Source organism: Oncorhynchus kisutch, linkage group LG9 (assembly GCF_002021735.2).
Source record: "Oncorhynchus kisutch isolate 150728-3 linkage group LG9, Okis_V2, whole genome shotgun sequence".
NCBI classification, from domain to species: Eukaryota; Metazoa; Chordata; class Actinopteri; order Salmoniformes; family Salmonidae; genus Oncorhynchus; species Oncorhynchus kisutch.
This window is the reverse complement of record NC_034182.2, coordinates 18,753,409-18,770,369: the sequence shown is the minus strand read 5'-3', so window position 1 is coordinate 18,770,369 and position 16,961 is coordinate 18,753,409. Positions and strand designations below refer to the sequence as shown.

The 16,961-nt window shown below is 40.5% G+C and overlaps 1 protein-coding gene across 5 annotated transcripts in view; it reads right to left on the bottom strand.

The window, feature by feature from the left end:
• Positions 1-494: 494 nt before the first annotated feature.
• Positions 495-16,961, bottom strand: part of LOC109896843 (polyadenylate-binding protein-interacting protein 2B-like) — a 33,595-nt gene continuing 17,128 nt past the window's right edge. For 3 of the 5 annotated variants that reach the window (XM_020491236.2, XM_020491235.2, XM_020491232.2), the window contains exons 3-4: positions 13,300-13,476; positions 495-3,067 (exon numbers count right to left, since the gene is read on the bottom strand). In XM_020491236.2, the coding sequence (XP_020346825.1) occupies positions 3,011-3,067; positions 13,300-13,476 (234 nt within the window). In that variant the 3' untranslated portion in view covers positions 495-3,010. Of the gene's footprint in view, positions 3,068-9,225; positions 10,527-13,299; positions 13,477-16,961 lie in introns of those variants that run through there. The other 2 variants (XM_031832054.1, XM_020491233.2) reach the window with 1 other exon arrangement.

Sequence of the window (16,961 nt, the reverse complement as noted above, 5' to 3'; positions counted from 1 at the left end):
ATTTGAATGAATATTTCATTGATTCAGATCTAGGATGTGTTATTTTAGTGTTCCCTTTATTTTTTTGAGCAGTGTATTTAACTATGCTAATGAGGGCTGTTCTACAATACATTTCTCCATAAACCTTAGGAATAGTAACTTATAAACCTTCTCTCAATTATATTTGAGTAGGGTGTAGAAGGTCCATGTATCCAATGATGTGATAATGGCAGTGATGATGTAGAACAGAGCAGCCTCATATAAATCAATCTCACTGAAAGACGTTCAAGGAAACTTTCGCACTGTGTGCGAGCGTGTCTCAGATGAATGGGAAGGTAGAAGCAACTATTTTGGACCTTGGTCCTGGTTGAGATCTGCATACCTTTTTTTCCCCAATACCTATTTTCCCCACTCCCTTGTTTACCTACATCCTTTCCTTGAGATTAACTTATTTATTTTATCAAATCACTGATTTTAACAAGTTCACTTTTTATTTTTATTAAGACCACCAGACATACCTGCAGTTTCACATTTTTATTCATCTTTTTGTATTGAAATTCGTACTTTGGGTCAAAATCCATTATATTCATGTAAATCCAACTGGCAGACAATTCCTATTGGTTGACCCAGGGTGCACGTGGCCTGTGGTTAGTCAACCCTCGCTCAAGTCCCACCCATTCATTTTAAAACTCCCCTAGACACTAATCTATCGTTTCCCCCCCACCGTAACAGTTAAGATTAGTGTGATTCATAAATGGTACCCAACTGCCTATGTAGTGCACCACTTTTAACCAGGACCCTTTGAGAGCTCATAGGGAGTGCTATGGGCCCTAGTTAAATAAAGGTTCAAAAAAAAAAAAAAAAAGGGCATAGGGTGCTATTTGGGGGACACATCCATTCCCGTTTTGACCACAAGCTACGGCAACCCAAGAGACAAACACCTTGTTCCTCTAAAAACAAGAGATCGATTAACAGATAGACCTGTTAATGTATTGATCAACATTATTGATCCAACAAAGTTCAACATGATGCTTCCATTCCTTCAATACTGCGAGAGGCAATGGCACCCTATTCCCCATTGAGTGCACTACTTTTGACCAGAGCACAGGTCAAAAGTAGTGCACTATAAAGGGAATAGGGTGCCATTTGAGACGCATCACAGGGAATGGCCTAGTTACAAACCAAACACCAATTCCCCATCACGTGACACCTGAAATGATGCACTTCTTTAGATTAGGACTCCGGGTTCTGATTAAAAGTAGGACTATATTGCAGCGTTTGTACAGGCAGCCCAATTCTGATATTCTTTTCACTAATTGGTCTTCTGACCAATCAGAACAGCTCTGAAAAAGATTTGATTGGAAAAGATTTGATGTGATTGGTCAAAAGACCAATTACTGGGAAAAAAATACCTGAATTCAGGTGACTGTGCAGCCTATGGGGAATAAAACTTCAACCTTTTCACCCACAAGGAGGGAGTGAACAATGGTGTAGGGCAGGGGTATTCAACTCTTACCATACGAGGGTCAGAGCCTGCTGGTTTCCTGTTCTACCTGATAATTAATTGCACTCACCTGGTGTCCCAGTTCTAAAATCAGTCCCTGATTAGAGGGAAAGATAAATAAAAAAAATGCAGCGGAACTGGCTTCGAGGTCAAGAGTTGAGTTTAAAGGGTGTAGGGGATAGGAAATATGAATAATTGGTTTGGAACCAGGCCCATGAGAAATAAAAACAGCTCTACACAGAGTGAGTCTGTATGATGATGATGTCATAACGGGAAATGAGACAGAAGAGTAATGTCATATTGTGACCAGAGGTACGTAGTTACAGAAATCTAGAACGGCCAACCGTGTCGTCCACGTTGGCTCCAGTCGTCGTTCGTTAACAATAATTACATTCGTAGTTGGATTCCAATTAGAATGGTAACGTTGTGGAACATTCTGGCGCCAACAAGGCCGCCATGAAACGTATAAATGCAGATCTCAAAATGGCACCCTATTTTTACTAGGTAGTGCACTCTATAGTGGAACAGGGTATCATTTGCAATTCGCTTGTTGTATTCACATGGAACTTTTAGGTGCCAACATGGCAACCATGACAAGTAAAAATAAAGTTGGAAAATCTCAAGAGCTTGCAATTTCTCTGTATATGTACGCCTTTATATGCATCCGAAAAAGCACCCGTTTTCTTATGGAGTGCACTACTTTAGATCAGGGCCCACAATGGTAGGGCCCTGGGCCAACAATGGTAGGGCCCTGGGCCAACAATGGTAGGGCCCTGGGACCAGATTCATAAAACCTTAAATATAGATTTAATAAGAAAAGTCTTAAGGAACAAAATGGTAGTTAAGAAGAAAGTTAAGCAAAGTTGCTATTCCTCAAAAAGGTTATTGGAAATGTTATTGCACATTTTCTCCCTAAGTAAAAAGTTCAAAATAAATTTCATTGGAAATGTTCTTAATTCCAAGATAGTAAAAAAAAAAATGTAAAAAAGCTATTATTTCACACAAACGTCATCTAAAAGTTTCAGTATTGATCATTTTAAACCCAAGTTTTAGAACAGTAATAAATATGCTAACATGATTGCCATTGCTTGCTAAATCGGTTGCCTAGCAACAAGCATCTTAAGAAGATTGAGAAGTTCATAAGAAAATCATTAAATCTTAAGATAATACACTTAAGAATAAAAACAGGCTAGTTCGTACGTTTTTGCATTTAGAAATGTTTTGTGAATCTGGGACCTGGTCAAAAGTAGTGTACTACATAGGGAATAGGGTACTATTTGGGATACATTCTCGAATGTAAATGCAGCAGCAGCGCCCTCTGTAGGGCTCTGTTGATACTGATACCCCGCCCCTGTCCTTTAGATTACAAGTTGAAACAAATAAAAATCTTAACGAAAATAAGTTCCAGCTTACAGGTTTCTACCTACACACCCTGGACCTGTGTGTGTTTTGCGGTCAAGGCCGCCAGAGTCTCTGCAAGGTTATGTGAGCGTGAATGTTCATGCTCCCTGGGGTTGAGGGGGACTCCTAGTATTTCACTCCCGGAACGAACTCCTTCGCATCAGGGTTCAAGTTGCTTTTCCTCTGCAGAGATAGATGGAGGGGGGGAGGAGATTGAGGGACGGAGGAGTGGAGTGATTAAGGAGAGAGAGAGAAAGTGTGAGAACCCTCAAATTGTACAAACTAATTTACATTTTACAATGAGAAGACCATTGTTGTACAGAATATGGTGTGTATAAGTGAATGGGTTTTCTCCAATGTGTGTGTGTTCCATGCAGAAGCATCACCACAATGCATAATATAGTAAAGAATTTGGTAGTATGTCCAACAGGCCTCACAACCACAGAGCGGTATGCTGATGTCAACGTTGTGAACAGAGTGCCCCATGGTGGCGGTGGGGTTATGGTATGGGCAAGCATAAGCTACGGACAACAAACACAATTGCATTTTATTGATGGCAATTTGAATGCAGAGATACCATGACGAGTTCTTGAGGCCCATTGTCGTGCCATTTATCCGCCGCGATCTCCTCATGTTTCAGCATGATAATGCATTGCTCCATGTCGCAAGGATCTGTACACAATTCCTGGAAGCTGAAAATGTCCCAGTTTTTCCATGGCCTGCATACTCAGACATGTCACCTATTAAACATGTTTGGGATGCTCAGAATCAACATGTACTACAGCGTGTTCCTGAGAGAGGAGTGGGACAACATTCCACAATCAACAGCCTGATCAACTATGCAAATATGTTGCACTGCATGAGGCAAATGGTGGTCACGTCAGATAAGTTCTCTGATCCACGCCCCTACCCTTTTTTTTGTAAAAGTTATCTGTATTCCCGGTTATATGAAATTCATAGATTTGGGCCTAATGAATATATTTCAATGGACTGATTTCCATTTATAAACCGTTACTCTTTGAAAATGTTGCATATATTTTTGCAAAAGTATACATTTGTTCATATGAGTGGGAAGCTGTATGTATACATACATACATACTTGAAGTCGGAAGTTTACATACACCTTAGCCAAATACATTTAAACTCAGTTTTTCACAATTCCTGACATTTAATCCTAATAAAAATTCCCTGTCTTAGGTCAGTTAGGATCACCACTTTATTTTAAGAATGTGAAATGTCAGAATAATAGTACAGAGAATTATTTATTTCCGCTTTTATTTCTGTCATCACATTCCCAGTGGGTCAGAAGTCTACATACACTCAATTAGTATTTGGTAGCATTGCCTTTAAATTGGGTCAAATGTTTCAGGTAGCCTTCCACAAGCTTTTGGCTTGCAAGCCTCAAACATAACGATGTCATTATGGCCAAACCGTTCTATTTTTGTTTCATCTGACCAGAGAACATTTCTCGAAAAAGTATCATCTTTGTCCCCATGTGGAGTTGCACATTTTTATGGCGGTTTTGTAGCAGTGGCTTTTTCCTTGCTGAGCGGCCTTTCAGGTTCTGTCGATATAGGACTCGTTTTACTGTGGATATAGATACTTTTCTACCTGTTTCCTCCAGCAACTTCAAGGTCCTTTGCTGTTGTTTTGAGATTGATTAGCACTTTTCGCACCAAAGTACATTCAATAAAGCAACCATACTTGGAGGTTTACAATTTTTTTTCTGAGGTTTTGTCTGATTTCTTTTGATTTTCCCATGATGTCAAACAAAGAGGCACTGAGTTTGAAGTAGGCCTTGAAAATATATCCACAGGTACACCTCCAATAGGATAATTGACATAATTTGTGTCAATCAGAGGCTTCTAAAGCCATGACATAATTTCTGGAATTTTCCAAGCAGTTTAAAGGCACAGTCAACTTAGTGTATGTAAACTTCTGGCCCACTGGAATTGTGATAGTGAAATAATCTGTCTGTAAACAATTGTTGAAAAAAAGTACATGTCATGCACAAAATAGATGTCCTAACCAACTTGCCAAAACTATAGTTTAACAAGAAATGTGTGGAGTAGTTGAAAAACGAGTTTTAATGACTCCAACCTAAGTATATGTAAACTTCTGACTTCAACTATATGTGTGTGTGTGTATATCCATATATACACTTCGGTTGGAGTCATTAAAACTCTTTTCAACAACTTTACACATTTCTTGTTAACTAACTATAGTTTTGGCAGGTCGTTTAGGAAATCTACTTTGTGCATGACACAAGTAATTTTTCCAACAATTGTTTACCATCAGATTATGTCACTTGTAATTCACTGTATCACTCTTTGCTTGACATCATGAGACATTCAAAAGAAATCAGCTAAAACCTCAGAAAAAAATGGTAGACCTCCACAAGTCTGGTTCATCCTTGGGGCAATTTCCAAATGCCTGAAGGTACCACGTTCGTCTCTACAAACAATAGTACGCAAGTATAAACACCATGGGACCACGCATCCGTCATACCGCTCAGGAAGGAGACGCAATTCTGTCTTTAAGAGATGAACGTACTTTGGTGAGAAAAGTGCAAATCAATCCCAGAACAACAGCAAAGGAGCTTGTGAAGATGCTGGAGGAAATGGTTACAAAAGTATCTATAGCCAGAATAAAACGTGTCCTATGTCGACATAACCTGAAAGGCTGCTCAGCAAGGAAGAAAACACTGTTCCAAAACCGCCAGACTACAGTTTGCAACTGCAAATGGGGACAAAGATCGTACTTTTTGGAGAAATGTCCTCTGGTCTGATGAAACAAAAACAGAACTGTTTGGCCATAACAACCATCGTTATGTTTGGAGGAAAAAGGGGGAGGCTTGCAAGCCGAAGAACACCATCCCAACCGTGAAGCAAGGGGGTGGCAACATCATGTTGTGGGGGTGCTTTGCTGCAGGAGGGACTGGTGCACTTCACAAAATACATTTGTATCATGAGGGAGGAAAATTGTGGATATATTGAAGCAACGTCTCAAGACATCAGTCAAAGCACCGGGTGCTTTGTGGTGCTCACCAGTCCACTACTATTGAGTAATAGAACCTAGTCATTAATTCTTAATTCTGCAAGTTAAAACTTGGTCGCAAATGAGTCTTCCAAATGGCATACTTCCAAAGTTGTGGCAAAATGGCAAAGTCGAGGTATTGGAGTGGCCAACAAAGCCCTGACCTCAATCCTATAGAAAGTTTGTTGGCAGACCTGAAAAAGCATGTGCGAGCAAGGAGGCCTCATTTACACCAGCTCTGTCAGGAGGAATGGGCCAGAATTCACCCAACTTATTGTGGGGAGCTTGTGGAAGGCTAACTGAAACGTTTGACCCAAGTTAAACAATTTAAAGGCAATGCTACTAATTGAGTGTATGTAAACTTCTGACCCACTGGGAATGTTATGAATGAAATAAAAGCTTAAATAAAGCATTCTCTACTATTATTCTGACATTTCACATTCTTAAAATAAAGTGGTGATCCTAACTGCCCTAAAACAGGGAATTTTTAGTAGGATTAAATGTCAGGAATTGTACAAATGTATTTGGCTAAGGTGTATGTAAACTTCCAACTTCAACTGTACATACACATACAAAATATCGATATGCATGTACATCTTACAGAAATTGGTTCAAATATCGCCAAAGTCAGAATATTGTAGCCTAGGCCTATATAAATATTTGCTCATAAGGGCAGACTTTTGTATATAAATTCATTCAGATGTTTATATAAAGGCTGAAGGCTAAAAACAGACGATACTATATCTATACTAAAGGAGGGGGTTGTATTGAATATTCCATCTGTAAACCAGTACTTAGTCGCACAGGGACGCTAAATTGCAAGTGGCTGTAAATATCTGAATTTTGTCTTGCTGGAGTAACAGCTCTCCGCTGTAGCCCTTATAGCTGTCAGGGATGACGAGTTCAGAAAGGGATGTAGGTACAGGTTGCCATGCCGGTTAGTTCTTTTGTAGATGCATCAACTTCATGTTTTTCCAGAGAGAGCATTTCTCCCCAAATAGACACAGGCCATCCATGTGTACCACGGTCCACAACTTGATTGGTTTCTTCCTGGGTTTCCAGGCTTTTCTCCTTCAGGACATTCACCTTTCGGATTTGAAGCCGAGCATTCTCTAGATAACCATCAGTGAGGATTAGGCAACTTTGGCATAGGAAAGCATCATACTCGGTGCACTTCCAAAACGACATGCATGTATATACACAAAAGTATGTGGATACCCCTTCAAAGTGGATTCTGCAATTTCAGCAATACCAGTTGCTGACAAATGTATAAAATCGAGCACACAGCCATGCAATCTCCATAGGTAAACAATTGGCAGTACAATGACCTTACTGAAGCGCTCAGGGACTTCAAAACGTGGCACAGTCATAAGATGCCACCTTTCCAAAAAGTCAGTTCATGTCAAATTTCTGCCCTGCTAGAGCTGCTCCGGTCAACTGTAAGTTCTGTTATTGTGTAGTGGAAACGTCAAGGAGCAACAACAGCTCAGATGCAAAGTGGTAGACCACACAAGCTCACAGAGGGCTGAAGTGCGTAAAAATAGTCTGTCCTCAGTCGCAACACTCACTGCCGAGTTCCAAACTTCCTCTGGAAGCAACGTCAGAGCAATAACTGTTTGTCTGTAGATTCATGAAAAATGGGTTTCCATGACCAATTAGCTGCACACAAGCCAAAGACTAAAATGCACAATGTCAAGCGTCGGCTGGAGTGGTGTAAAGCTCACCCCAATTGGACCCTAGAGCAGTGGAAACTCGTTCTCTGGAGTGATGAATCACGCTTCACCATCTGGCAGTCCGATGGACTAATCTGGGTTTGGCGGATGACAGGAGAACGCTACCTTCCCCAATGTATAGTGCCGAAAATAAAGTTTGGTGGAGGAGGAATGATGTGTGGGGCTGTTTTTCATGGTTCGGACTAGGCCCCTTAGCTCCCAGTGAAGGGAAATCTTTACGCTACAGCATACAATGACATTCTAGATGATTCTGTGCTTCCAACTTTGTGGCAACAGTCTGTGAAGAGCTCTTTCAGCATGACCATTCCCCCGTGCACAAAGCAAGGTCCATACAGAAATGGTTTGTCGAGATCGGTGTGGAAGAACTTGACTGGCCTGCACAGAGCCCTGATCCCCATCGAATACCTTTGGAACGCCGACTGCGAGCCAGGCCTACAGCCCACAATCAGTGCCCGACCTCCTTAAAGCTCTAGTATCAGAATAGAAAGTCCCACAGCAATGTTCTACTGGCTTCCCAGAAGAGTAGAGGCTGTTATAGCAGCAAAAGGGGGACTAACACCATATTTAATGCCCAGGATTTTGAAATGGGAATTGACGAGCAGGTGTCCACATTCTTTTGGTCATGTTTGTCGGTGTTCACCTTCATGCACCATCCATGCACAGAGGACAAATTCAGATTCCATTGCTTGTTCTGACCTCTTCTAAGAATAATGAATGCTGAGGGTAGTAGTGCAAGTTCTTTTTAAGCACACTATTTGGATTATTAACATATGAACAACTATGCAATTCAATTGCTGGACTATTCAAAGCCATCTATCCAACCCTTCTACTCAGATCCGGCAGTTCAGAGGATAGTTGGTAATCAACTAGGCCTAATTATTGTTCATTAGCAGCATACTTTAGTTTGTGTGCCTATTATTTAACATTTAAGTATGACCTAAAGAGAAACGTATTTTGGGTGTCATGGGAATGTAACACATTATTCCCCCCCAAAAATGTACTTGTCCAAAATCGTGTGCATTAAAATAAGTGTTCTTTGTATTAATGGCAGTGTTTGCCTAAAGCATTTAAAGCATAAATAAAAATAAATAAAGCATTTATTTTGTGAAATTAGACAATGAACTTGAACCCTGTTTCAACAAATAAAAGCTTTATTTCCTTGTAATTGTGAATCTCTCATGCATACCTTTTGATTGAAAATGGGATCAATTGGAGAGATTGACAAATACTGATTTCAAAACAAATGGACTACATTCTCATTACCAAGACATGAGGTAAGTATCAAAACATTTTTAAAAGATGCCCTTGCCTTCAAAGTTGAACCTCGGATAGATCTTTAGTATAATAGCCATTAAGGTCAACTCAATAAGGGATTCTGTTCTTTTGAAATAGCCTAGATTTTCCGTATCATAATGAAACGACATAGGCCATTACAAAATTCATTTGACCTATGGGTCATTCTTGGGCTGCGGTAATATATTTTAGAAATATACTTTTATTTGAAGAGAAAATTCATTTTCTGAACACCCCACAACATTAAGTACATATTAAACCTTCAAGAAGACATATTCCCCAACTCCGGCATTAAAGCCCTTTTATTGTCAATTTGTGTCTGATATGGACACCATTTATCTTCAACCCCGTCACAGATAATATGGACGTTGTCAGAATATGATAATAAAAATACTTGTTATAAAAGCAACATTTACCTAATGCTCATGTGTCCCCCAAACCAAGTATTACAATATACAATTCATGTAAAACCTCAAATTTACTATATTAAACCCTGAAATACACATCATCAGCAGGCTCATCATATAAATAAAATGCTTTCAATTCAGAAAGAACTAATCTTCTTGACATTGTGCTTAACATTTCAGACTGAGCTCAGAAAACATTAAATTCATATTCTTCTTTGCCATTTTATTTACCAAATATTGTCATTTGACAGGGTTGAGACTAGGGTTGAAAACTGTGAAAGGGTTAGAGAGACATCGGTTTCCATATAAATTAGTTCACTATCAAAATCCCTCCAAGATTTACCCCAAAACATTGCATTTCATTGTATGCAACCACGTAATAAGGACATTAGATATATTTAGAATAATCTGGGTTTTATTAACCAAACTGCAGTAAATATCTAAACAAACAAAAACATCACGCATTAGGGTAATTAACATTCAACAGGTTATCAGAAAAGTTCAACGTGTCATCAAACTGTAGGAACATTTTCCAAGGGCGTTTAGAATGCTAGAACAGCTAACTACAGCACTAGTGTCATCATGACTATACTTCTCTGGAGCACCATATTCATTCATTCTTGGTTTTCTTCCTGAGAGTCTGGCCCACACATCTCTCTCTTAACGAGGCGAGATGTCACACGCTGTGGGGGTGGAATCGTCGACACCGGTGCCACCGCTCATTGACTCTGTACCGGCAACCCCGGTGTTGTATATATATCCCCGCTATTGTTATTTACTGCTGCTCTCTTTTTCTCACCTCTTTCTTTTTTAGGGGGGGGGGGGCATTTTCTTAAACTGAATTGTTGGTTAAGGGCTTGTAAGTAAGCATTTCACTGTAAGGTCTACACTTGTTGTATTCGGCACATGTGACAAATTTGATCAAGTCCTTCATCCAACTGACACCAGTGAATGACGACTTGAGAAGGCCAGAAAAATCTTTGGTCCTACACGATGCATACATTTCACTTATACACTCATTCCATCCGTGCCGAGGATGATGCCTGCCTGAATACAGGTTATCGTATTCCACACCACTACCCAAGAAGACTTGGATTTCCCCACTGGATTTCGTCTAGAGGTTGTGGATTTTCCTCATTGGCTGGCTGTTCTGGAGCAGCCAGGACCTTCTGCCTGAAATTGAAGTGATGTGTGTTAAAGCATGTACAGTTTAGGTCCTTCTTTGTTGAACAAAGGCAGCTGACATCACGAGACATCAGCTCACCAGGAGCAAGGATGATGACCTGATGTATTCTCAAGGTGGAGGGCAATGCTGTCAATGGGGCTTGGCATCATCTCCATCGCACATGCTCATTTCCTCTCCTTGCTTCTTGTGTATGCTGTTCCACTGTTTAGACTGGTCTCTCTCACTTAAATCACTGATCTTTATCTTGTTCCCTGCCTCAACCTTTCTTTTCCATCTCTGACGCGCTCTCTCAAGGTATTGTTCGCTTTTTTCTGGGTCAGCATTTTGACGTGCTTGACACTGCCTTTGTCTTTCTGCTGCTGATGTGGGCGCCGTCATTCCCTAGACATTTCAATGAATAATGTTAAAGCAAAGATTCTTAGAATATATACACTATAATCCTTGAGTAATTTAGGATCTAGAGCGACTTAAAAAGAACAACCGAAGTCTTGCCCAACTCTCCTACCACCAGGCTACATGCTTTAAAATAAAATGCACATGGAACATTACAGCATGTTTCATAAGTGAATATAAACAATATGTATAATATTGAATAATTAATTTGTTTAGATGCGATATTCATAAATAACTCAACCCTGTCACTGGTTAACAACCCTGTTACAATGAAATGTGACAGGTTGAGTTTTTTTGGCCTCAAATGGCCTCTGCTCCTCATGTGGAGAAAAACAGGATACCACGTGGATTTATACTTTAACCCATGAAAATACACATTGATAAGTACTCGTTTTCCATCTTTATTTCATCTAACAGGGTTGAGTTGGTCAGCTCGACGATCCCCATCGGACTTTAAAAAAACAGATAACATAATGTGATTACTTGCCTGTTTCTGTACCATTCAGTTGAAAAATGTCACTTCCTGTTAATGATGGCACATAAGGGTGAACTGACCATTATTGATGGAGTTTGGTTGGCGTGACGGGGTTGAGTGTAGACTGAGGGACAGTGCTAAAATTGTGTGATTTTAAATCAATAATCATGCATTTATTTGATTAAAAAAATACTTTACACAAAACAAATGTTTGCATTAATGGCAAAAAAAAGTTAATTATGTGCACATTTTAATATTCATTTCCCAAGTAAAAATTAAGTGAACCGCCTAGGGGACATGACAATTCTTCATGTCAGTTAAAAAATATGATTTTAAATAAAAGTTTCAATTAATGCTATTTAGTTCAACTCATTATACTGGATATTTCAATTTATATATAAAAACTCGTAACATTTCATTTTGGTGACCCAAAATAAAATAAAAAGTCAGAGGGACTGAAATATTACCCGAGCCCAAGAATGTCCACTATATTAAATTGATTCAGACTTTAAAATGTAGGGGAAAAGGCAGACATTTTATATAAACATTGGATTTCTGTGGTCTGAATTTCATAATTTTTGTTTTCAATGTTTTCCGTTGGTAGGCCTACCAATGTCTTTCACCTCACTCTGAATGCCTGCTCACTGATGTCAATACCAAAGCTGATAATTGTGACTGATTGAACTGGAATGACGATGTCAGTGAGAACCCAGTATAGCCTCACCCTATAATCATAAGCTATTGTTACTTAGTCTCTAAAAATCTATGTTTCCATTTCTAGTCATGAAACATCCAAAGGTCAGCCTTTTCCAAGAAATGTTTCCAGCATGACTTTTTTCTTCAAAACTGATCAAAATGCAGTGTTATACACAGAGTGTACAACACATTAAGAACACCTGCTCTTTCAATGACAGCATTCACCTGGTCAGTCTGATCCATTATTGATGTCAATTGTTAAATCCACTTCCAAGCCGTGTAGATCAGTGATTCCCAAACAGTCCTCAGGAGCCCAGTGTGATAATTAGTTGATTATTTGAGTCAGCTGTGTAGTGATAGGGCAAAAAACTAAAACCTACACCCCTTGTGGTCCTGAGGACTGAGTTTGATGTAGCTGTAGGGGAGGAAAATGATTTTAAAAACCACAGTGTGTGTGCCAGAGGGTGAATGGGCAAGACAAAATATTAAAGTGCCTTTGAACAGGGTATTGTACAAGGTGCCATATGCGCACCAGTTTGAGTGTTTCAAAAACTGCAACGCTGATGGGTTTTTCCACAGTTACCTGTGTGTATCAAGAATGGTACACCACCCAAAGTACATTGAGCCAACTTGAGAACTGTGGGAAGCACAGTCAAAATGGGCGACTATGCCTGTGGAACGCTTTCGACACCTTGTAGGGTCCATGCCCCTAAGAAATTGAGGCTGTGCTGGGGGCAGAAGGTAGTGCATTAGGTGGTCCGAATGTTTAGATGTTTAAGCGTAGATAATATTCTGCCCATATGAATACGTTTATTTTAAGCAATATAAACAGCTATGCATGATTTAACGAAAAGCAGCAAACAGAAACATTGTTTAACATACTTTAATAAAAGACTTCGATAGAGACAGGATATAAAGCTGAGGTAACATTTTATAACGCTACAATGAAACTCAACACATCTTGGCGAAGTTGATTGCGTGAGGAGGATCTGTGCGCTGCGTAGTACCTTCCACAGAAAACATAACATGCCGTGTGTGTTTGACGCTGTGCGTGTGTTCAGCACTTCCCTTTACCGCCATATTGTCTGCGTTTCCCCCATTACCAACTGACAGGCCTTTAAGCTGTTGCTGGATCTGGCTAACTGACATACACATATATATTTGTTCCACGCTGTGTGTGTGTGTTCCATGCTCACCGCCATCTCCTCTGCGTTTCCTCTGTCACTGACTGACAAGCCGTTGAGCTGTTGATGGAGCTGCCCCATCCCTGAGGGGAGGTCTCTGGCCGGGATAAACCAATCCTGGTCCTCCTCATCTAACATCTCCTGGAAACAACGCTCCAAGAACTCCTGCTCCAACAATTCCTCTTCAACCTAACAGTGACAGAGGAGAGAGGGTTTAGTATCTACACTGGACAAAAATAAAAAACATGCAACAATAAGATTTTACAGAGTTTACAGTTCATAGAAAGGAAATCTGTCAATAATTGTTTTTGTTTTAAGCCCAAATATTTAGATTTCTAATTACTGAGAATACAGATATGCATCTGTTGGAGACAACCCTGATGAAAACAGCTTGTCTGTCAAAATGTTGGTTATTAGGTTAAATTATTGCATCTGAGCTCCTAGTGTGAAGCTCGCCTTTTCTTTTTCAATTGGTCACAGATCCAGTACTTAAAAAAATTATGTAACAAGGTAGGGGCGTAGATCAGAAAACCAGTCAGTATCTTGTGTGACCACCATTTGACTCATGCAGAGTGACACATCTCCTTCACATAGAGTTGATCAGGCTGTTGATTGAGGCCTGTGGAATGTTGTCCCACACCTCTTCAATGTCTGTGCAAAGTTGCTGGATATTGGCGGGAACTGGAACACGCTGCTGTACACGTTGAACCAGAGCATCAAAACATTATTCATGCATGACATGTCTGGTGAATATGCAGGCCATGGAAGGACTAGGACATTTTCAGCTTCCAAGAATTGTGTACAGATCATTATGCTGAAACATAAAGCGATGGCAGCAAATTAATGGCATGTCAATGGGCCTCAGGAACTCATCACAGTATCTCTGCGCATTCAAATTTCCATCGATATGCAATAGTGTTCGTTGTCAATCGCTTACGCATGCCCATGCCATAACCCCACCACCACAAGGAACTCTGATTTGCTGATGTCAACACTCACCCACACGACGCCATGCGCGTCTACCATGTGCCCGGTACAGTTGAAATGGGATTTGTCTGTGAAGAGCACTTCTGGGTTCTTTTATTTCAGCTCATGAAACCAACACTTTATATGTTGCATTTCTCTTCAATATACAGTGGGGAGAACAAGTATTTGATAACCTGCAAAATCGGCAGTGTTTCCTACTTACAAAGTATGTAGAGGTCTGTAATTTTTATCATAGGTACACTTCAACTGTGAGAGACGGAATCTAAAACAAAAATCCAGAAAGTCACGTATGATTTTTAAGTAATTAATTTGCATTTTATTGCATGACATAAGTATTTGATACATCAGAAAGGCAGAACTTAATATTTGGTACAGAAGCCTTTGTTTGCAATTATTTTCTATTGGGTTCAGGTCTGGAGACTGGCTAGGCCACTCCAGGACCTTGAGATGCTTCTTACGGAGGCCACTCCTTAGTTGCCCTGGCTGTGTGTTTTGGGTCGTTGTCATGCTGGAAGACCCAGCCATGACCGATCTTCAATGCTCTTACTGAGGGAAGGAGGTTGTTGACCAAGATCTCGTGATATATGGCCCCATCCATCCTCCTCTCAATACGGTGCAGTTGTCCTGTCCCCTTTGCAGAAAAGCATCCCCAAAGAATGTTTCCACCTCCATGCTTCACGGTTGGGATGTTCTTGGGGTTCTTGTTCTTGGGGTTGTACTCATCCTTCTTCCGCCAAACACAGCGAGTGGAGTTTAGACCAAAAAGCTCTATTTGTGTCTCATCAGACCACATGACCTTCTCCCATTCCTCCTCTGGAACATCCAGATGGTCATTGGCAAACTTCAGACGGGCCTGGACATGCGCTGGCTTGAGCAGGGGGACCTTGCATGCGCCGCAGGATTTTAATCCATGATGGCGTAGTGTGTTACTAATGGTTTTCTTTGAGACTGTGGTCCCAGCTCATTGACCAGGTCTTGCTGTGTAGTTCTGGGCTGATCCTTCACCTTCCTCATGATCATTGATGCCCCACAACGTGAGATCTTGCATGGAGCCCCAGACAGGGGGTGATTGACCGTCATCTTTGTGGGTTTCTGTACAGCACTTTGAGATATCAGCTGATGTACGAAGGGCTATATAAATAAATTTGATTTGATTTTGATCTTGAACATCTTCCATTTTCTAATAATTGCGCCAACAGTTGTTGCCTTCTCACCAAGCTGCTTGCCTACTGTCCTGTAGGCCATCACAGCCTTGTGCAGGTCTACAATTATATCCCTGATGTCCTTACATGGCTCCCTGGTCTTGCCCATTGTGGAGAGGTTGGAGTCTGTTTGATTGAGTGTGTGGACAGGTGTCTTTTATACAGGTAACGAGTTCAAACAGGTGCAGTTAATACAGGTAATGAGTGGAGAACAGGAGGGCTTCTTAAAACCTCTTGCAGCCCCCCCCCCCCCCCCCCCTACTTTGTGCAATTTCCACCTGAAGACATACCCAAATCTAGCAGCCTGTAGCTCAGGCACAGAACCAAGGATATGCATATTCTTGGTACCATTTGAAAGAACACTGAAGTTTGTGTAAATGTGAATTGAATGTAGGAGAATATAACACAATAGATCTGGTTTGGATAATACAATGAAAGAAAATACATTTTTATTTATTGCATCATCTTTAAAATGAACAAGACAAAACAAACATTCAGATAGGATGATGGGGACAATTTCAGTGAAAAATATAAGAGGGCAACAGTACTTGTGCGAAGTTTCAGAATGATAACTTCCAAAATGAGTGTGCTACATGACATTTTTCATGAAGTCACCCAGGTGTCCCACACATTTTGAAACAAATAACTATATACAAAATGGTATTCTAACACACCCACCCAATTTTTTTTTAAAGAAATATATATATACACACATACACAAAATAACATGGGTAACTATTTACACACTTTCAACATTTGGAAGACCCTCAGTCCTCTATCAAATCAATTTATATAGCCACCGTGCTTCTATACCTGCATTGCTTGCTGTTTGGGGTTTTAGGCTGGGGAGATATATATATATATATATATATCTCCCCAGCCTAAAACCCCAAACAGCAAGCAATGCAGGTATAGAAGCACGGTGGCTAGGAAAAATTCCCTAGAAAGGCAAAAACCTAGGAAGAAACCAGGCTATGAGGGGTGGCCAGTCCTCTTCTGGCTGTGCCGGGTGGAGATCAGTGGTTGTAGAGGGTGCAACAGGACAGCACCTCAAGAGTAAAAATGAACAGTTTAGGGTTTCATAGCCGAAGGCAAAACAGTTGAAACTGGAACAGCGGCAAGGTCAGATGGACTGGGGACAGGAGTCATCATGCCAGGTAGTCCTGACGCATGGTCCTAGGGCTCAGGTCCTCCGAGAGAGAGAAAGAGAGAATACTTAAATTCACACAGGACACCGGATAAGACTCCCATTCGGCGTCAGTGTCACTGTGAAAGAAAATGTTCAGTGAGAATTGTTTTACATATGAGCCCTGTATCAACAGGTATAAACACACACACACACACACGAGAGTTTAAGGTTGAATATATTATTATAACCTGCTAGATCTACTGTCTTTTTTATATTATGACAGACCAGCTGTGTCTACCATCTCCATTTCACTTTGGCCTTTGATGTGGTCCTGCCCTTTCCTCAACAGCCTCAAA